The 22,030-nt window shown below is 51.7% G+C and overlaps 1 protein-coding gene across 5 annotated transcripts in view; it reads left to right on the top strand.

Annotated features, from left to right (window-relative positions):
- Positions 1–22,030, top strand: part of tnk2b (tyrosine kinase, non-receptor, 2b) — a 47,750-nt gene that overhangs the window by 23,117 nt on the left and 2,603 nt on the right. For 2 of the 5 annotated variants that reach the window (XM_035527832.1, XM_035527831.1), the window contains 13 exons: positions 9,770–9,944; positions 11,013–11,083; positions 13,951–14,160; positions 16,095–16,247; positions 16,812–17,089; positions 17,285–17,411; positions 17,509–17,750; positions 18,141–18,335; positions 18,799–18,890; positions 19,157–19,201; positions 19,668–21,070; positions 21,365–21,460; positions 21,742–21,869. In XM_035527832.1, coding sequence (XP_035383725.1) covers positions 9,782–9,944; positions 11,013–11,083; positions 13,951–14,160; positions 16,095–16,247; positions 16,812–17,089; positions 17,285–17,411; positions 17,509–17,750; positions 18,141–18,335; positions 18,799–18,890; positions 19,157–19,201; positions 19,668–21,070; positions 21,365–21,460; positions 21,742–21,869 — 3,203 coding nt within the window. In that variant the 5' untranslated portion in view covers positions 9,770–9,781. Of the gene's footprint in view, positions 1–5,772; positions 6,661–9,769; positions 9,945–11,012; positions 11,084–13,950; positions 14,161–16,094; positions 16,248–16,811; positions 17,090–17,284; positions 17,412–17,508; positions 17,751–18,140; positions 18,336–18,798; positions 18,891–19,156; positions 19,202–19,667; positions 21,071–21,364; positions 21,461–21,741; positions 21,870–22,030 lie in introns of those variants that run through there. The other 3 variants (XM_035527828.1, XM_035527830.1, XM_035527829.1) reach the window with 3 other exon arrangements.

The raw sequence follows: 22,030 nt of genomic DNA, 5'->3' as shown, positions 1-22,030 counted from the left end.
CCTAGCTGTTCCCAGAACTGCACTCTTCTGGATGGACCTCTGATGTTGTTCCTGGGATCTCCTGGAGCCATTCTCCCAATTTGGGGGTCACAGCCCCTAGTGACCCACTGTTGCCGTCACCTTCCACCTTCTAGTGCTCCTTCAGCTCTTGGTATTTCTGAATCTTTTCATGTTCCTTGTTCCTGATGTTGCTGTCCCTCCGGATTGCTACATCTGGTCACTATGGCACTATCTGTATCTGGAAGTCCCACAGGATCTTAGCTTGGTCATTCTCCACCACCTTCAGGGGTTTATCCCACTTTGACCTCGGAACTTCCAGCCCGAATCGGCACAGATGTATGCCATACGTGTGTATGCCTGCCACTTGTTTATGGCGTTCCATGTACGCTCTGCCTGCTACTGTCTTGCATCTTGCTGTTATGTGCTGGATTGCCTCAGGGGTGTCTTTGCACAGCCTGCACCTGTGGTCCAGCCTGGTGTGGTAAATCCCAGCCTCTATTACGCTTGTATTCAGAGCTTGTTCCTGTGCTGCTATGATTAGTGCATTCATGCTGTCTTTTAGTCCAGCCTTATCCAGCCATTGGTAGGATTTTTCCATATCAGCCACTTCCATTATTTGCTGGTGGTAAATACTATGCAGGGGTTTATCCTCCTGCTCCGCCTCTTTCCCATCCTCCTCAGGTTTCTGCTCTCTGATGTACTTCCTAAGCTAGGGTGGCCGGGAAAACCTATCGCGCTGCAAATAAAAAATGCACTGCAACTACACTAAATGTATTCATCAAAATGACAGCCATGCGCTACATTTCGGAAATGCGATGCAAATAAAACACACAAAACTTCAGAAATGCTTCAAATCCAGTCACAACACAGCAGAAATGTTGTTTCCGGGGAACACGGAAAGGGGATGGACAACTGAACAACAAGTGAAAAGAAATTTTAGTTTGTGATTATACCAATTTGTCATTGGTATATGATACAGAATGAACAATTGGTCTATTCGTACTTCGCATTCTTGTGCGTATTGCTACTCTAATCCACCATTTTAGACAGCTTGTAAAATATCATTCATTTATCCATCAATCTCTTTTATTTTCGTATACTTATTCATCAAAGGAATCAAACCCCTATGGCTCTGAAGCTCCGTTATCTTCATCAATACTTTCCAAAGTCACTGCAACTTCAGCAGCTGTAAACCTTTTGTTGAGAATTTTAGCTAGCTAGCTAGATGTTGACCGGTTTCCAAGGGTAAATCCTTGTTGATTTCATGATTGTTTAGTTTCACTCAAATTGACACACAGTCACACATGGTGAATAGGTAGCTAACACCTGAGGCAGATGACGTGTATCTTATATTTATGACGCTTTTATCCGAAGCTTGAGCTATTGAGGGTTTGGGGGCCTTGCTCAGGGGCCCAGCAGTGGCAACTTGGCAGTGGTGGGGCATGAACCAGCAACCTTCCAATTACAACCTTAACCAACCTTAACCTTCCTTAACCACTGAGCTACCAACCTCTCATAGGCTCTTACTATCATTAAAATTTACAGGGCAGATTCTACAAATTGAGTAAATATTTGAACCGTATTATCCGAAAGATATTACTAAAAACACTGAGAAACATCGAAGTAGACGCGCCAGCACGTGTCGACCACAATGGGTTAATCTTTACTTGACAGTCTCCAAGGTCTCAGGTATGGACAGTTTGTTTTACTTCTCAGGTACCTTCATCACACCTTTCCGCAGTTCTGGTAGCTGGCTAACTTCTCTTCATGTTGCTCTTGGGCATCCCAAGTATCACTGCTGCTGTGCTCAGTGATGGTCACGGTAGTGAACGTCCATCCAACAGACTTTCATGCACTTCGTTTGGTCTTGGTAGTGTGCTACGACTGGTGTCCAGCTTCAGTTTTTGTTTTTTTTTACACTGGGGTCTGGGAGTGGTGGTGATATCTCCTCTCTGACCTGTTGTCCTGGATCTCTAGTTGCGATAGCAGCTGCCGTTTTGCGGATGCTGGAACGTTGAGCTACTTGTTGTTTTGGTGTCAGTCTAGACATTGGGATTCGAAACATCCAGAGTTCCCACATCCTATGCATGGACCCTCTCACACCGGAGTTGCTTGCGTCGTAGCATCTCAACAGCCCTTTATTCTTCACTGTGACTCACTCTAGTTCCTAGCCTTCAGTGTTGGTGAGGTAGGCGGGTAACATGGAGTACCTTACCTTGACAGGCCAAGGTGGAAGGTGTCCTATGAGGCCTAATGTAGGATGACTGTATGAGTTCTGAAAATATGGCCCATCATTTGGAATGAATTAATTCCCCTCCTCTCCCGTTTTGGAGTGATGCACAAATGAGTTGAACAATGAAGTCATCTCAAGTCAGTGTGGGCAGCCTCTGTGACTGCAGACTAAATATGAATGGCAGTACTACTGTTGTGCGACCATTTTATACACCTGTGTGTGTGTGTGTGTGTGTGTGTGTGTGTGTGTGTGTGTGTGTGTGTGTGTGTGTGTGTGTGTGTGTGTGTGTCCAGTATCCTAGTAGAGTGGTTGTTTTAGTACAGTACTCTCACTTTTCTCACAGTAAGCAGTATTAGCTCATGCACCCCAGGGAGACTGCATGAGCTTGATGTTGATTCAGTACTGCAGAAGGTAACCTGATCTCACACTTCTCTCACCAGCTCTGTTGGTATGCTCACTCACTCACCTCTCTCTCTCTCTCTCTCTCTCTCTCTCTCTCTCTCACACCTCCCATTCTTGGCCAGAACTGGGTTTTTTTTCCCGTCGATTTTTAATTCCCTTTGTATTGAGCAGTTGACTCTGGCATTGCTCCTCTATCCACCCAGCTTTGAGCCTCATGACCCTACTGTCCCATCCTGGCTTGTGCTGGCTGGGTTTGTGAGCTGGGTCTCTACCCCTGGCTGTATGCCTTAATTGTAAAGTTGGTGCGTATAGAGCTGGTCCAGGTGCTTGTCCTCATCCGAAGCTCACCACTCGTCACAGGCGCTGACATCAGTATCAACGCCAGACTTGGGTAGGTCTGTTAGCTTTAGATGAGCGAGAGTTATTCAGAAATAACACTTGATCGTTTTGCTCCTCTATCAGCTGTGGGTGGGGTTTAAGAGTACATTGTTGTGGATCCGTTTGCCACGGTGCCGGTCTCGTCGGCCTTGTCTGTCACGAAAGCCATTCCGTGATCAGCAGCCTCTGTGCCGATGGTTGTTGGGATGTTGAGTCAGGTTAGTGACTGCAAATGAATCCTCTGTACAGAGTCGGGGCTGGGGGTGGGTGGGGGGTGGTCTGTTGGAGGAAATGGCTTGTCCACAATGTTCAGGTGATGTAACTTAGACGGGACATGCTAATGCAATTAACAGCCCAGGTCCCGGAGGTTTGCCTATTCTGGTTACAAAGTTTTTAGTTTATGAAGATCAGCTTCATATAATGGAAAGAAATATACAATGTTGGATAACTGTGATACCAGACCTGACATCGGTATTGATGTTCATATATATACACAGCATTTCTCATGCATGCCAGTCATTGTGCATTTGCTGCCCTCCATTGCCTGACTATGGTACTACACCTTTTCATAGCAGTGGACAGCGTGCCAGAACCTGGGTGCGTTATTCTTATTGTTCCACTACAGTGTCCCTGTCGAACAGAGAACTGACTACTCCTCTTGTGCCACCTCATCCGGATGGCGTGCTGTTTTCTGCGAGTGGCTGGTGTGAGCCGGCGAGGGCGGGGGGTCTGTGGAGCAGAGGACGGAGGTGCTGCATATGGAGGTGTGGTGAGAGTTTGGCACCTTCTGTCGAGTCGCGCTGCACGTGGTGCACCCTGCAGCACTGCGAGGCCAAGCCTGGCCGGGCGCCAGTCGTCGCGAGCGGCCGTCAGAATGCTGGGGCACCTGCTTCCTGTCCTGACGGTGAGCAGCCTTGGGAGCAGAAGTCATCGTCATCATTCCATGTGCGAAGGGGTTGTTTGAGGCCGAAACCATCTGGGTGCACGCGGCAGAGTGACCACGCACAGCCCGGGCAGGTGGAGAACGAAGCCCAGTGTCTCGTGTCTCGCTGCCTCCATAGAGCGCCTATCTACAGAGTTATTAGTCAGAGGAGATGCTTTCCTTAACCAGGAGGGGCGCAGCCAGCCCCTAAAAACAGTCAATGAAAATGACCATGCAGCAAATGTGCATGCAGTGTGAAACCTCTCCATTCTCAGCAAGGGTGACAGAGACGCATCGTGAATTTATTTACGGACATGAATTTATTTACAGTCTGTTGACTGAGTTTGCGGTTCGGCGACACAGGCTGTGGTCATTGTGGTTAAATGCTAATTTCTTGAAGGTTATTAGGCGCTAATGTGAATGTCTCTTGGGCTCTAGAATTGAGCAGTTTGATGCAACAGAGGACATTCCAGCAAGTGCGTTCACGGGCCAAAGGCTAAGAATTGGTGGGTGTGTGTTGATTTAACGAAAAGACAGGAACTGCAGAAGCACACAAGGCGACACTGCCAGAATGGGGGGTGGGGGAGGCTTGTAGCTTTTTCTGTGTTCTTCTGTTGGACAAATTTGTGTGTGTAGCTTTTTCTGTATTGTTCTGTTTTTTAAGTCACAGGCTTCAGGGCTTGTTGGTGGAAGGTTCACCACCGGACCCTCCATCCCAGTTCACTCCAGTAATACACCTGACCTGCCGTACTGCTAAATATTTAAGTAACTGTGGAGAGGAGCATCTGCGAAATGATGCAGATGTGCGGGGAAAGCAAATTTATGAAGCTTTCTGTTAAACCTGTTGGAAACAGCTTGGTCTTCTGCACGGTGTGGAAAGTCCTTCATTTCATTACTGCTGTAGCAAATTGATGAAACATTCTTTTCTTTTTAAACTTTTTTTTTTTTTTTTTAAATACCTGTGGGGTTTTTTCTGCTATTTTGTCATTAATATCATGTGTCATGTGTGTCAGGCTACATTTCTAAACTTTGTCCCAAATAAAAAAAGTCATGTTTTTCTTCAGTTGTTACGGTCTGTTGTTATTGCATTAAACAGGCAGTATAAAGCAGTACTGGAAGTGTGTGTGTGTGTGTGTGTGTGTGTCAGGATAGTAGCGGGAGGTCCTGGTTTACTGCTGCTCTCGGTTTCTTAGCTTTGCCTGCTGTCCCTCTGGCTGAGGAGGAGAAGAAAAGGTCCTCGTAACCCGATCGGCGGCGTCCCTATTGTTTATCGCTTTAAATATGTGGTTTAGTTTCGTCTGGGATGTTGAGTGGAGAAGGAAGGCACTTAAGTCGTGGACGGTGTGTCCTGCGTGCAGTCAGAGATGGAACGTCCAGAGAAGCAGCTCGAAGGAGTTTGTTTACGGGCGGTCGAGGGCATTTTTGGAAGGGCTGAGGAAGGAAGCAAAAAATTGGGAACCAAATAAAGAAGAAAAATCAAGTCATGTGGGAGGAGGAGGAGGGAAGGAAGGACCGACAGGGTCAGCGGGAGGAGGAGGAGGAGGAGGAGATGGTGGTCTCGCGCTGGCGGGGGGCTTGTTAAGAGCCCAAAATGGTGGGGGGGCAACAGGAAATGAGCTCTCCATCCTGCAGTTAAATCTGACCTCTTGGCTCACGATCAAATGCTCCTCCATCCGAATACCATGGAGTCTCTGTCCTGGGCACAGGCTGTAGGAGGGAGGGAGAGAGAGAGAGAGAGAGAGCGAGGCGAAAAGAGGGAGGGAGCGATTTACAGACATAAAGGGAGAGGGAGGGGGGGATGGAGGAAGAGTGAGGGAGCGAGAGCCCTAGACACCTCCTCCCGTCTCACACACAGAACAACGCGTCCCCCGGCCGCAGACGTAGCGCGCGCGCGTGCGAGTGCATCTTCCGGATCGGACGCCGCGGGGCAGACCTAAAACACTCGCCAGGACGAGCAGAGACGCGCAGAGCCGGGCATTACTGACGTGGACGTCATGCCTCTCCCAGAGCTCCTCTTCCACGCTCACTCCCTTGCTGTCGCTTGAGTCGAGGGGCGCCGGAGCGAAAAAGAAGCTATTAATAGGCTGGCAGCGGACGGCCCCGATGGAGATCGCCCGGGACGGACGCAGATGGGAAGCGATGCTGAAACGGAGCGGCCCGGACTCGCCCCGCTATCTCGAGCGCGGCCCCGTCCGCGTTTAAAGCTCGCCCGCGAGACGCCGCCAGAGGCCTTCTCCACCCTCCCCTCCTCACCCCGAGGCCGCACGAGAAACGCAGCGCTCCGGTTCTCTGGATGCGCCGCGGTGGCTGCCGAGTCCGCAGCCTTTCCCCTCTGGCAAAACTTCCTCTGGTACATTCTCGGGGCTTCTCTCCCCTCCCCCTGCGCCCCTCCCACGCACCCTCCCTCTCTCCCTTCGAGCTGTCCCACCGCCGGCGGTGCTTGCCAGCGCACCAACTCCGGGAACACAGCGTGTCGAACCCGCGATGGAATGTAGTCCGCGGGCTTCAGGAGCCGAGGAGACCTCCCGTTTCCCAGGCGCCCCGTTCCAGACGTCGCACGGTGCCCCAGGGCTGCTGTCGGAGCCTCGCGTGCAGCGGGAGAGACTCGTGTGCTTGGACTGACACTAAGCTCTCTAGATCGTCACGTGACCACGAGCCCAAGATGCGACGCTTTAATAAGCTCAAAAAGACATTCCCTTTCCTTGCACACTTCCATGTTTACAGAGTAAGTTTTTTTGTTTGTTTGTTTTCTCTTATGGAAGTGTGTGTGTGTGTGTCTGTGTGTGTCTGTGTGTCTGTGTGTCTGTGTGCATGCGCGCGCGCTTTCATTTGAGCCTGCCGATGGATGTCGCATGCTAGTTCTCACTTGTACATGTGGATAACATTACACCAAAACAGAGTCTGACCCTTGTGTGATACATCACACTTTGACTACACATAACTAAGTTGGAACAGGGTCGTTCAGCACGGTCTGTAGCCTGTGCTTTTGCCCTGCCGTGTCTTACCGATGCATTTATTTTGTTCTGGCCAGTTTTATTGAATGTAACAGTTTACTACAGTCTGTGTTTACATTTTGACCTAAGACAACCCCCCCCCCCCCCCCCCACCCACCTCATAGCCGCTATCAACTGCCCTGTGCTGCTGTGTTCGCGTGCAGGGTGTAACCCCTCCACGGCCACACTCATAGCCTCTGCGCCAGAATCACGGCGGTTGCACGCTTGCCAAGGGCCTGCAGACGGCGACTTTGCAATACTGTTCCCATTACTTCACACTGCACAGTCATCCTGTGTGACGGACCCGACGTCTGGCACCGCAGTGGCCCGTCTCCGCGGTGACTTTGGTTGTCGGCTTGTGTGAAGTCCAGTGAGCCTCGTTTGTTTGTTCCCCAGAGGGCTTGGCAGTGTAACGGCGGGGGTTTGAGGTGCCGTTTATGCTCACGTGCGCTACACTCTGCGTAATGTTCTTGGTTAAAGGTGGACTTCAAAGATTTCTAAATGTGGTAAATTGTTTTATGCGTTAAAACCTTGGTTTTTAATAATCGTTTGCTCATAGCAGATCGGCTCACTGTGGCCGTCCAGCCTCGGGTGTATTGTTTGGTCCAGATGTTTGTGCAGTGCAGCTGTGACTGGCCAGTGCGGGTTGCCCATAACTACAGCTTAAGTAAGGCTCCAGGGAGTGACGGTGGTGATTTCAGTCTGAAACTATTTCCTAGTGAGGATATTAAGCCCCTCTCCCTGGTAGTGCACAGCGCCCCCCCGCCTGTTGCATTCCCAGTATGCATTCCCAGTATGCATTCCCCATCACCCTGCGACAAACAACCCCTGTTGACCCCTACACACTTACTCTCTCTGCCCTCCCACTCCGAAGGCCCCACTTTGCTCAAGATCAACATTTTTCTTTCCATCATCAGCTGCGCTTCACATGGGAGGCCACAAGCATTTGCGTGGGGGTCTCGGTTGCGTTTTCCTCTTTCTCTCGCACACACGGTCTCTCTTACACGTCCTCTGTCCTTGTCTTTCTCCGTGAGCTGTGAGCTGTGCAGTATTTCGTTAACGTAGCCATAGCCGGGTCTTCTGACTATTTGTCTCATTCCTCATTTCTTTTCATCCTTCCTTGGATCACTGTCTTGGTCCTCAGGATATGGACCACAGTATCTGCCACCATTCCGCACCCCAGCCTATCTCTGCCGTTCCAGCAAGCGGCACGGGGTGTTTTGATGGATCCCATCATTCACATTAGTCAATAAGTTTTAGATTAAAAAAATGTATATTAATGCCAGGTTAATGCTAGCCAGTTCTTAGCCGCATCACATCAAAGTGTCACCGGGGTGCTTTCGTGTGTTGCGAGGCTCAACTCATTCCTGTGTCCCTGGGATGATTGACTGAAGGATGTCTTGCACTAGCACATGGATGACCTAGAAGGGAGGAGGCCCTGATCCTTGCGACCCCTCGCTTTTCAAGTGCCGCTAGAGGACGGCTGTTGGCGCACAAAGGGCCGAATTTGTCCCGTTGACCCCCGACATCCAGCTAACCTGCCCGCCACGACTGAACCATTTAACTCCCCTGCAAATCAGGCTGACGTTGCTTTGTGTAACCACCCAAAGTTTAGAACTGAATGTGTTTTTTCAGAGTCCAAATTACAATGTCGTGCTTGCAAGTCATGGATCCCATGCACTCATCTACACACTAGACAGTGTTTGGTAGGCACATTTTCTGAGGCTTTGTCATCAGACAATGTCTTGGAGGTGAATAAGTGCATAGAAGTGGACAAATGCCACAAAGTGTTCTCTTTTTAAACGTTTCCTAGTGTAATTTGGGGGGGTTAAAGGCCAGCCTGAAAGAGACAGACAGGGAGCAGAAGGGAGACGTCAGAAACTGAAAGCTGACCTCCAGCACGCTTTGCTGACAAAACTACAAAGCATCTACAAAGGACAGAAAAAAAAGCCATCGAGTTTGTCCAGAGGCTTCCTGGCAGGCATGCGTCAGCGCTGCCGCTCTGCTCAGCTGCAGGGGGAGTAGGCCTTCCAGCCGTGACGGCGGTTGCCTGAGTAGAGACTGAACGTTCCAGCTGTCAGTCTTCAGGCTAAGACTCTAGACTTTCGGAATCCCGCCTGCGTGCAAGCGCGAGTGCTGGGTGCGTGGTTTCTTTTGCATGGAGTTTGAACATGAATAGAGGTATAAGAGCAGCCTGCGAAGGGCGAGGCCCACAGTAATATCGGTGTGATTCATAGGTGTCTGGTGCCCCTCCGGGGAGGCGGGGCTGGGCACAAGAGCATGGCAGCCAGGTCTTGGCCAATGCCATCTGTGGTTTTATGGGCTTCAGGTGTGTGTGTGTGTGTGTGTGTGTGTGTGTGGGGAACCAGATGTTGGAGGATCGGGTCTGCATTGAATACTGAGAGCCAATACTAAGTGCATGTTAATGTTTTCGTTGGCAGTGTTTGTGTATGTTAATGTGAAGTGCAGTAGTCCAGATCCTGTTTGTCATGCTTCTGAATGGTCAGTTGTTGACATGGGACGTTCGCCATCGAGCTCCATGACTGTCCTGGCTCATCAAAACCTCCCCAGCGCTGTGCTGTTTGGGGAGCAAAAGAGCAGTAAATCAAAACTTTAAAGTGATGTTGTTTTTTTTTCTTTTATATATATATATATATATATATATATATATGTATGTATGGTTGTATCATTTGCACTCGGTGTGTTTTCATAAGATGAGGTACGCATGAGGTACGCATTTGCGGTCCCAGCCGACGGCTTGTTTCGGTGAAGGCGCGTGGGCAGGCGGGTGCAACGCATCCTGACCCTGTGCCCTCCCCCAACCCTCTACCCTGGGTGCAGAAGCTGGGCAGCATGCAGTGTGAGGAGGGCACCGAGTGGCTGCTGGAGCTCCTGATGGAGGTGCAGCTGCAGCAGTACTTCCTGCGCCTCCGCGACGACCTCAACGTCACGCGCCTCTCACACTTCGACTACGTCAAGAACGAGGACCTGGAGAAGATCGGCATGGGACGGCCTGGTAAGCCCCCCCCCCCCGAGTGCCCCCACACCTGGCTCACCTGGGCATAAGCCAGTGGACATTTATTTAAAATAAATAAATAAATACATATAAATAAATTCCGTGCCTGAAGACATTTATTCCGAGTCTGGTCCAGCCAAAAAAGAATGAGAAAGGTGCTAAGCTGAGCCGGCCGAAGCTGGGACGCACGCTTCGAGGTCAGAGACGTGGCAGCGGCTAAAGTCTTCAGACCAAGAACTGAAGGCTTGCTGTTTGAAATCAGGGTTTGAGGCTGAGGCGCGATGCCTTTCGCCTCGACGTTGCGACTGTTCACCGGAGCAACCGGCATGCTAAATAACACAGGCGTGCTGAACACGGTTGATGAAAGATCTTGTTGTGAGAAGGCGGCTAGTCAGCATGTGTGGTAGCAGAACAGTGCTGACACCAGTAGCAGTGTCAAAACCCAGTGAATGTTTCTCTCTCTCTCTCTCTCTCTCTCTCCCCTCTTCTTTCCACTGCTCTTACCTCTTCCCCTTCGACAAGCACGTCCTTCTCTTCGTACTTGCGCAGGGGAAAAAAAGTGATAGCACATTCTGCCATCTGTCTGTCACGCCACTCTCAGTATGGCGCGCGCAGCCACATTGAACGCGAGGGTCAGGCTCAACTGAATCCCTTCATTCATCCCTCCGGCCTCTCCAAACTCTGGTTTACATTAACCTTCATTTACTGTTACTAATTTAGGCCTTCCGTTAAGCCACAGCGCCTCAGTTACAGCTTGGAGCCCCCCCCCCACCCCCCCCCGCTGGAACACGCTGATATTCCCCTTGCGACTCTAGCCCCCAAATTCACCTCCCCCCCAGCCGGACCCTGGTCTGCGCTGGGTCGGTGCCTCCACTGGGTTTCTGTGTAGCGGGGGGGCATGCGCACACATGCTCACGTTCCTCCCACCTTGCTGACTGAGGCCTTCATGTCCTGAAACACTTTTTCTCGCTTCAGCCTTAGAGCTGAATTCAGTTCAGTGAAGGTGAATTTAAAAACAGAAGTGCATACACCTCTCTCTTTTTCTAACTTTCTTTTCTGGTTTTTCAGGCCAGAGAAGATTGTGGGAGGCAGTGAGGAGGCGAAAGGCGATGTGCAAGCGCAAGTCTTGGATGAGTAAGGTGTGTTATAAGCCTTCTGGAACAGCACAGTGCCCCTCTATAAACATTCTGACAGATTGACAAGGCCTCTAGATTGAGGTCTCACACACACACACACACACACACACTCTCACAGTTACTGCAGACAGAAACTCCCTATATTTTGCTCAGTCCTCTGGGGCTTTCTAGCGTTCTCTCACTCAACCTTTAAACCAGTAAATCCGTCAGCACTTGGTCAGCTACTGTTTATGTACACGAGACTAAACATTTAGCCCTATATAGATATCGTAAAAGGCCGCTCTGGCCGGGTCTGCGTTCCAGCGAACGCAACGAGCCGGACCACACCGCAGCTACGCATGTGACCACTAGCGCGAAGCGGGCCGCTCTCCACGTACGTGGACAGATGATTGGAAATGATGTGTTGGAAACAGGAACCGAAGTCGGCCATCCCGCAACACGAGCAGAGACGGGGACGGCGCATTCCTGAAGGCGCCGTTCTGCCAGGGGAGCGGGACCGGGGCAGACTTCCGATGGCCCAGCGGAGGGCAATGAAAACGCAGGCGCTGACACGGCACGCTTGCGATCACACATTGTGGCCAGGGATCCTATAAATACACACTTTCTATTATTCATACTTTTTTTTGGGGGGGGGGGTATAGAAAAGGTATTTCTGGCAGTTTGAGAAGCTGGAATTGTTTTGCTTTGGTGCTGGCTTCTTATTGGCTGAGCCAGTGTGGTAACACCAACCTGTAACTCCAGTGGTCAGGAGCAAGAGAATCGAACAGTAGCTTCAGTCACGGCAGTAATGGCAAAACAAGCCGTCTGTGTCCTGAGCTGGTGCACCCTGGTCCTCTTTTAGCAACGGTGCACACAAGCAGCCTGGAGGGGATCGCAGCTGTGTGTGCGTGCGTGTGTGTGTGTGAGGGGCTGTTTGTGGGCAGTGGCCTATTGTGAGGTAATGTTTGTGCTTTATGCATCACTGCAGGCTCATTTTTGGCTCTGTGTGTGTGTGTGTGTGTGTGTGTGTCTGTGTACACATGACTATATGAAAGCAGTAGTGGTGGAATTAAAAAAAAAAAAAAAACACACACACAATGTGTGTTCTGCCTTTCTTGGCTCTCTGTGTCATTAATCTGCCATTTCCACAGATAGTTAAAAAGCAAAAGAGACACATCCCATTTATATAACTGCGCATGGGAGTGCACACATGTGTGAGTGTAGAAGAGGTCAGTGTGTGAAGCCCCTCTCGGGGAGCTGTTTACCGTGCACGCTCTCAGAGCAGTGTGGAAGCATTCCTCTCTCTGTGGGATGAGGAGACATCCTGACCCATCACAGCAGAAACCACACATCCACATAAACCGGAATGTGCAGACGCACGGCCGCACACAGCTGTAAACACTCCAGTACAGAGCCCTTCTGCAGCCCCATAAACCAGGACCACCACCTAGAAAAGAACCAAGAAAATAAGCCCGGTTCAACCACTAACTTTTCTATCTCGCTCAGTCTCAGACTCACGTTCTCTCTCACTCGCTTCACACACACACACACACACACACACACAACAGACAAGGCATTAGAGACTAACAAAACAAATCCACACACACACTCACACTCTATCTCTCTAACACACAAGCATGGCATATACCTATACACACGTTCAGGGGTAACGCGACAACCGTGTACACGGTTACGCACACAGGGCACGCACACCAATGTGCATGCACATACGCGTGCGCACTCTTTCTTATGCTCTGTTTCTTTCCAGTACCCTGTGCAAATTGTTTGTGCATAGCAGAAAACCTCTTGATTGCCGAGCTGGCCGAGGCCAGAAGGAAGTGGCTTGAGAGCCCGATAGCTTTCTAAAATTACACCAGTTTGTTTCAGCTCCTGGCATCAACCGCAGACCAAGTAATCTACCTCCTCAACCAGCGCTCTCTCTCTCTCTCTCTCGATCTCTCTCTCTGTTGTTTTAATTAGTTAGTTTTTTTGGTGTTTGGCTTTGTTTATTTGTGTGTGTGAGGGTTTGTTTTGTTAGTCTCTAATGCCTCGTGTGTGTGTGTGTGTGTGTGTGTGTGTGCGCGCGCGCGCGTGCTTGTGTTTGCACAACCACACCCTGTTGACTCTCAGACACCAATCAGTCCTGTGTTCTGAATGTTCAGAATGTAGTTATCAGGCGGCAGCCTGCAGTTCAAGGCTCCCTCTGCCCATCTGTACCACCTCTCACATTCACTCCGGATCCTGTTCTACGCGGGCCGTCTATTTTCGACCCGTCTGTCAAAGGGCGCTTCTCTCAAGGCTGCAGCCGTGACCGTCTCAGAGCTCCTGTTAGTTCAGCCCCGAGCTGCCCTGGGGGGGGCCTTGCTCTGCCTGGAACCTTGCACATCTCAGATGGTGTAATGAATATACCGCTTTAACCTCAGAGCCATTCTCTAGGCTTGGCCTGTCTCTTGCTTCTCGATTTCAGTCTTGATTCTCCTTCCCTACCTCTCTCCATGTCTGTCTGTTTATCCACTTTTTTTTTTGCTAATATCATTCAGTGTTAGTATTTTGTTTGTATTATTCTTATGTATTTTGTTTAGTTTCCGCTCGCTTTCCTCTTTTTCCAAAACACGAGCTGGGTGTGTGAATGTATGTATAAATGTGTATAGTTATTTTCATGTTATGTTTCCATTATTTTGTCTACTTCATCTGTATGTAAATATTTGAAACCGCCAAAACATGGTGACGTGATATAGATTGCGACAAAGAAAAAAAGAAGAAAAGCCTTTGTGGATTTCCTGATGTGTCAAGTAATCTGAGTAAAGCGCACCGAACTGTATTGGCGCCCTGACATTGTTAAACGGAAGCTCGAGCGCCCTAATCCCGTCCCCCTCTCCTCCCGGCGGCAGGTGTTCAGCGGGAAGCGCCCGGACGGAGACTTCCAGCCGCCGCAGCCGGCCAGCACCTTCCGGAAGCCGTCGCCGCAGCCCGCGGAGGCCCAGCAGCAGGCGCTCACCTGCCTGATCGGCGAGAAGGAGCTGGCGCTGTGCGAGAAGCTCGGGGACGGCACCTTCGGCGTGGTCAAGCGTGGCGAGTGGCTGGCCCCCGGCGGAAAAGTGGTGAGGAGAGAGAGAGAGAGAGAGAGAGAGAGAGAGAGAGAGAGAGAGAGAGAGAGAGAGAGAGAGAGAGAGAGAGAGAGAGAGAGAGAGAGAGAGAGAGAGAGAGAGAGAGAGAGAGAGAGAGAGAGAGAGAGAGAGAGAGAGAGAGAGAGGGCAAAGGCCCTGGCAGCGAGACAGAGGACCGCTTTGTTGAGGGCCGTCAGGGGGCCGTGAAGGCCCTTGCAGATGCGCGATATGGCCGGCGTTCACAGGCTGGGGCGGGCGTGGGCTGCCGCAGAGCGCACGGCGGGAGCTCGCCTTTGGCAGGCTGGACAGAGAAACAACAGAGCTGCTGCATGTGCACTTCTCCACAGAGAGAAAGGCAACACACGGACTCCTTTTGTCTCGTTAAAACCAGATAGACGGAATCCCACACTGCCACCTGTCCTATCGGACGAGCACCTCCCAGTGGGCCAGGTCCGCGTTCGGTGATGGTAAGGCCGGTCGTACGCTAAAGGACCGAGCGCGTGACTGGAATTGTTTGTCTGGAAAAACTGGTGACGTGGGCAGGTAAACTTTCTGATCCCGCTTCGAGATGCCTCGCCATCTTTTCAGACGTGTTTGCTTTTTGAAGCTGAAAACGATAGCGAATCTGAGATGTTATCATCCAGTGAAGTGTTTCTCAACCCAGACGCACCTCCCATTCTGCCTGTGTCAGGCTGCTTGGAACAATGAGCACACGGAGCAGCAGGAGCAGGGCAAAAATGTGGCTTGTCTGGTGGGCCTTGACGCTCGTTTACAGAACGGCACATTTAACAGAATGACAAGAAATTCTCCTCTTCCGTAAACATGTTGGGATTTTGAAAGGAATATAAGTATATTCTAAGCTAAAGTGTATTCAGATCCGAACAGCCAGGGTGTGGATAGATGTTTCATTTCAGCAGCCGTCGCTGTATCACTCCGTTTGTGAGGCCAGAGCCTCCTCTCACTCATCCTTCCTGTCCCTGAGACACAAGCCCCATGCTGGGAGCCAGCTGTGTTCCTCAGAGGGGACCGCTGGGACACCCGGGGGCTGGAAAGACCTGATTCAGGGTCAGCGGTCATGCGAACTGAGCTGGGGGCTGCGTGCGTGCGTGCGTGCGTGCGTGCGTGCGTGTGCGTACGTGTGTGTGTGTGTACGCGTGTGTGTGTGTGTGTATACGCGTGTGTGTGTGTGTGTGTGTGTGTGTGTGTGTAAAGGAGGCTTCTAAAGCAGGGGGCAGGATAGGAGCATGCTTTTCCGTTCAGGCCATCTGCACCGGTCTGCAGTTGCACCTGTGACACATGGCCAGAGAGAAGATGCCTCCAGCTTATAGTGTCATATTTTACAGTGTATGTCTGTAGCACTAATCCAAGGCTTCGTAGCTAGAATGACAGATTTGTGCGGCTTAGCTGATCTAAATTTGTTACACGTATATGTCTCATATTAATTAAGGCAGGTCGTGTTCTAGAATATTTTTTGAGGACTTCCGTGCTATGCGTGTAATCCCAGTGCTGGAGAGCAGCGGTGTCGCTGAAACCCTCTGTGGGGATCATTTTGGCACTTTAGCAGAATTTTGTAGGTGGAGGGCGAAACAAATCAGGTGAGGTTTTTTGTTTTGGCTCACTACTGGCTTCAGGTTTTTGTGTCTCGGTTTGGTATGTGGACCAGAGTTGCCCTGACGACGTCAGTTTGGTCTCATTTTAGTCTCACTGTTGGCTTTGCCGTTTGAAATTGGACTCCTTTTGGTCTTATTCTGGCTTTAAATGCAACTTTGGTTTAGTGTTTTGGTTTAGTCTTTTTTTGTCTCAATATGATCTCATTCTGTTCTCTGTTTTGTGTGTGTGTGTGTGGGTGTGTGTGTGTGTGTGTGTGTGTGTGTGTGTGTGTGTGTGTGTGTGTGTGTGCGTGCGTGTCTGTGTGTCTCTCTCTCCAGATGAATGTTGCAGTAAAGTGTCTGAAGACAGATGTACTGAACCAGCCAGACGCTCTGGATGATTTCATCTGTGAAGTCAATGCCATGCACTCCCTCGACCACCAGAACCTCATTCGCCTTTATGGAGTTGTGCTTACACACCCCATGAAGATGGTAAGTGTGTGTGTGTGTGCGTGCGCGTGCGCGTGTGTGTGTATGTGTGGAAGGTACTCTCACTGAAGTTTCAAGGCCTTCAGATGTGAGGGAGTGCAATAAAACTTGAACCTAGAATTTGCAAGCTCACTCCTCATTACCTGCCTGCCCTGCCTGTTTCACTCATGCCTGACAGGCAAGTGTTGTTCTTCACTTACTCCAAATAGGCAAAGTTCTGAGTGGCAGTTGTTTTTCTAGTCATCCTTAAAGTAAACCTTAAATGGTTTTGACTTTCCACTACATGGTTCCGTGTTTGATGTTTGCCATCTTACTCCATGGCTTATGCTTTTCTTGTCCATGATCTCTCTCTCTCTCTGTCTCTCTCTCTCTCTCGCTCCCTCTCTCTCTCTCTCTTGCTCCCTCTCTCTCCCTCCCTCTCTCTCTCTCTCTCTCGCTCTCTCTCTCTCTCTCTCTCTCTCTCTCCCCCTCCCCCTGCTCATGTCTTTCCTGTCTTACACTCTTGTGCAATTCTCTGCATTGCTGCGTGCGCATTTCCTCTCCTCTCGCGCGCTCCCTCCTTCTCAGGTGACGGAGCTGGCTCCCCTCGGCTCCCTGCTGGACCGCTTGCGGAAGAACCAGGGCCACTTCCTTATCTCCACCTTGTGCCAGTATGCCATCCAGATTGCCAACGGCATGGCCTACCTGGAGTCCAAACGCTTCATCCACCGCGACCTGGCCGCCCGCAACATCCTGCTGGCCTCCAGCGAGCAGGTCAAGATCGGGGACTTCGGCCTGATGAGGGCGCTGCCCAAGAACGACGATCACTACGTCATGCAGGAGCACCGCAAAGTCCCCTTCGCCTGGTGAGGGAGCGGGGAGAGGGATGGAGGGAGGGATGAAGGGATGGAGACTTATAGACCTATTCTAGGTAATTCTTCTCTAATAAAATGAGTTCTTCATCTGAATCAATAAACTCTTATCTCATCATGGGTTTCCTAATCTCTTTTATGTTACTGTGTGTGTGTGTGTGTGTGTGTGTGTGTGTGTGTGTCTCTCAGGTGTGCCCCAGAGAGTTTGAAGACGCGCACCTTTTCCCATGCCACTGACACGTGGATGTTTGGGGTGACGCTGTGGGAGATGTGCACCTATGGCCAGGAGCCGTGGCTGGGCCTCAACGGCAGTCAGGTGACCATGACCCTCTACACCCCCCCCCCCCCCCACAAGCCTCCCACCCGACACGCAAGTCAGGTTAGGGTTAACCAGCGGCCGTGTGCTTGCTCAGATCCTCCACAAGATCGACAAGGAGGGCGAGCGGCTGGCCAAGCCCGAGGACTGCCCACAGGACGTCTACAACGTCATGCTGCAGTGCTGGGCGCAGAAACCCGACGACAGGCCCACCTTCCTGGCGCTGCGGGAGTTCCTGGTGGAGACCATGCCCACCGACATGAGGGCGCTGCAGGACTTCGACGAGCCCGACAAGCTGCACATCCAGATGAACGACGTCATCACCATCATTGAGGGCAGGTGTGGCATCAGGAAGATTCCGAACTAAAAAACGTCCCACCTTTTTTCACTGTGAAAATAGACCATCTCTTTAGTCCTAGCTGGGAATTCGACTTATCTATGGTTAAAGAGATCAGATGAAAGGGCTTTTAGAGGAGATATTTTGTTGATTGATACATTTACTCTTCATAATGCTGAATAAACTTCTTGCAAGTTGTTATGAATAACACAATTCTTAAATCTTCTTTAAATTAGACCCCTGTGGGTTAGTCAAACTAAGACTTCAGACAGTCGGGGCTAAACCTCATTCCCCTGTTTAGTCTGTCTGATTGCCTGTCAGGTGGGGTTAGAAACCGCGTTTGGCCCCTCCTGCTCTAACTCCGCCTGCCCGCTCCTCCCACCCCACCGCAGGGCGGAGAACTACTGGTGGCGCGGGCAGAACAAGCGCACCCTGCAGGTGGGGCAGTTCCCCCGCAACACCGTCACGTCCGTGGCGGGCCTGTCGGCGCACGACATCAGCCGCCCCCTGAAGAACAGCTTCATCCACACGGGCCACGGCGACACCGACCCGGAGCGCTGCTGGGGACGGCCGGACCGCATCGACGAGTAAGACGAGCTCGCCATCCCCGCCGGAACGCTGCGTCGACTCTCCCGAACGCTGTAGGGTGAAAGTTCACAAGAGCGTGTCGGAGAAGCGTGCGCGCTTGGGATTTCACATATTTAAGCAACTTCTCTGCCTACAGTGCTAGGTTCTGACAGAGCAAGTGTGGTGGGTCTTGTAGATTGTGATTGAAAAAAGTTCATTCTGCAGTTATAACTACCTTGCCAGGGACAGGGCGAGCATTTAAAAAGCTTTTGAAAGCAACTAACAACAAGCGCCTCATACTCTACTTATACTCAGCCCGTGTGCTTTTACCGTCCTCCACAAGGGGGCAGTGGGGTGCAACTCTTTGACTCGCGTGTTCTTTGACTCCCGTTTTCTTCTGAATTCTCGTTCTCACAAGCTGTAGACCGCTTTCCATCCGGAGGACTGTCGAAGGCTGATTGTGCCGTCTTCTGCTCTTTGCAGTCTGTATCTGGGGAATCCCATGGACCCTCCGGATGTGCTCGGGGTTGATCTGAGTGCTCCCAGACCCACACAGCTCCCTGGGCGAGCTAAGAGTGAGTGCTCTGTATCCGTGGCCTCCGCCTGGCACGCTGCTCATGCTCTTTGCTGCTTTACTTTTCTGCTTTTTAACCCTCCTTAACTTTTTCATCTTTTCTTTCTTTTCTCTCTCCAACCTGCTCGCTCCTTTGATGTTCTCTTTCTCTTTCTGTTTCTTGCTCTCTTGGTCTCCCCTTCCTCACTCCCTCTCTATCTGGCCTAATCCTTGATTCTCTCTCTCGCTTCCTCTTTCACCCCCACACCCCCGGGTCTTGTTACGCAGAGGAGCCTCCCCCTCGGCCCCCTCAGCCGATCGTGCTCATCAAGAGTAAGTGTGGCCCCCTCTGCGCCTCCTCATTCTTCTGCCTCCCTCCTGCCGCCCTCATTCTACCGCCTCGCTCCTACCACACCTCCCTTCTCTGTCGCGGTCTTCGCACCTTCCTCTTTCCATACCGCCCCCCCCCCCCGAACGTCTCTGCTCTCTCTGCACTAGTCCACAAATTTGTGGGAATCTCTGTGACTCTCGACTGTTTTTACATATAAAAGTCTTTCTCGAGCCCAGGAGCACGTCTGGGAGATTCAGGTGTGCTCAGACAGACATCTGCTGGAGCGAGCGGTTTAGATGACTCTGATTGGTGGAATGACTGGCACTCACAAACAAGGCACCTGTTTGGCATTAGTAAACAATTTAGTCATGATGTCCTTCGTACGAACGTGTTGCAAAATAATCAATTCAAAATCTCCTTTGACATTTAAGGTGGACCTCATAATTTTGTGTCTGTGTACATCTTTAGAGCCACCCTACGATCCCGTTACTGAAGACGAGGACCCTACTTCCTTTGGCCTGAGGAGACTCTCTTTGAGGAAGGCCAGCATGAAGGGCCTGAAACTGAAGCCGTCCACCTGGGTCGCAGCCACGAAGCTGGGTGACCGGTCTGTCTACGGCCTCCGGACACCAGGGGGCAGCACCCCCACTGAGGTCTCTCTCATAGACTTTGGAGAGGAGACCCCCTCAATGACCCCCTCCCCCATGGCGGAGATTCCTACCCTCGCCAGACTTGCTATGGAGGCGGAGAATATCATGGACAGAACTCCGCCCCAGAGTCCCTCCCGCTCTCTGCCCCGCCCACTTCACCCCACCCCAGTGGTGGACTGGGACTCCAGACCACTCCCTCCTCCCCCAGCCTACGACGATGTAGCACAAGACGAGGACGACATCGAGGTGTGCTCGATCAACAGCGCCGAGCGAGCGCCCGATGAGCCAGGCTCCCCATGCGGCCCCTGCAGCCCAGCAGGCGAGGATCGGCCTCGCGTGGAGGACAACCTGTTCCTCCCCAGCCAGCAGATCCACTCCTGCACCTTCTCCCAGTCAGCCGAGATCTTCCAGGAGCTCCAGCAGGAGTGCATGCGCCGCCTCCGCGTCCCCAGCGTGAGCTGCCCAAGCCCGAGCCCCGAGCCGTACCACCACATCGTGCTCTCTGCCTGCGAGGACAAGCCCCAGGTTCCACCCCGCGTGCCCATCCCGCCCCGCCCCCCGAAGAGTACAGCCGGCGAGTACGCCCGCTGGTCCGGGGACCTGTCCCCGGTGTTCGGGGGCGAGGACGAAAGGGAGAGGCCTCCCCGTATCCCCCCGCGGGACCCCCTCTCCCAGCCAGGCTCGCGTACGCCCAGCCCCCACGTGGGGTCGCCACAAGGCCGTACCACCTACTGCACCTCCGCCCCCATCTACGGCTCCGCGTACCTCTCCACCTCCCCGGGCAAGCTCATGCCCACCACACAGAGTTTCGCCTCAGACCCCAAGTACGCCGCACCCAAGGTCATCCAAGCACAGGGAAAGGACAAGGAGCCGGCCAAGGGGCCCTGCATTCTGCCCATCGTCCGGGATGGCAAGAAGGTAAGCAACACGCACTACTACCTCCTGCCCGAGAGGCCTCCATACCTGGACCGCTACGACAGGTTCTTCAGGGAGGCGGACACCGGCAAGGCCGAGGAAAGGAGGCCCATCAACACGGCCACCGTCCGACCCATGGTGCAGCAGCACCAGCAGGGGGAGCTCAAATCCAACTTCTCCTCCAACAACAACAGCAACGTGACTGGTTTTGTGGTCAAAGGGGCCAACAAGAGCCTGGCCAGGGTGAGCGTTGACGGTTCAGTGAGCAGGGCTGAAGGAGCCTGCACTTCTGACAGAGTCAGACTGGTGAGTAGCTGCAGATGGAAAGGGGAATTTATTCAGAACACGTGTCTGATAGAATTAAAAACATTTTCTCCACATATAGTGGGAACATGCTGTAGCGTAACTGTAATGCAGACTAATAATCATTGGCCAGTAGAGGGCAGCAAAGAGCAGACAGGCTCACCCGCCAGCACTTTCCAGTCGCGGCGTTCCGAGGTCGTCACAGCGCTGTTCTGCGACACCCGCCTGCGCTTTCCCGGTATGGGGGGGGGTCCGTGGCCGTCTCAGCGTTCTGACGCGCGAGCCCGCTCTGTGCAGGTGCAGGAGGCAGTACACGGGGTGACGACAGAAGAGTGTCGGGAGGCCCTGCACAACCACAGCTGGAACGTGCAGAAGGCTGTGCACCATCTGAAGGTGGGTGCTGTTCATCACCGTACTTTCACGCCTGAAATGGTTCAATAGTTCATTTGAGTCAATGCAAAGCTCTTTAAAACCCCGGGGTAATAAATGGCAGCAAATCCACGGGATTCTGCCTCTACATTATATCGTTTGATGCATGGACTCTAAAGTCTATATTTTCAAACGAGACAGTGTAACAATAGTTCTCGCTCTTGGCTTTTGCTGTCTCTCTTCATTTTCTTTCACCTTCTGTCCCTCTCTCACTTTGCACCATCCATCTCGTCCTCTTACTCCAGGTGGAGCAGCTCTTCTGCCTGGGTCTGAAGACCAGGGTGGAGTGCCATAAGATTCTGGAGACATGTGACTGGAACCTGGAGCTGGCCAGCACTCAGCTCTTAGACTCTTACGGCTCGGTGAAACAGAGGTAGGCCAGTTTTCAAGTGCTTCCCTCAGTACTTCCACTGTTTTGGTGCCACACATTTACACAGCCATGCCCTGAAACCACCCCCCCCCCCAAGCTTTTTTTCACAAGTTTCAAAAACTTGTGCACGGGCACATTTGCAGATTTGCTATTATATGTGACCT

The sequence above is a fragment of the Electrophorus electricus genome, chromosome 7 (genome assembly GCF_013358815.1).
Source record: "Electrophorus electricus isolate fEleEle1 chromosome 7, fEleEle1.pri, whole genome shotgun sequence".
Taxonomy (NCBI): Eukaryota; Metazoa; Chordata; class Actinopteri; order Gymnotiformes; family Gymnotidae; genus Electrophorus; species Electrophorus electricus.
Note: the sequence above shows the minus strand (reverse complement) of the source record. Positions and strands in the feature narration are given on the sequence as shown.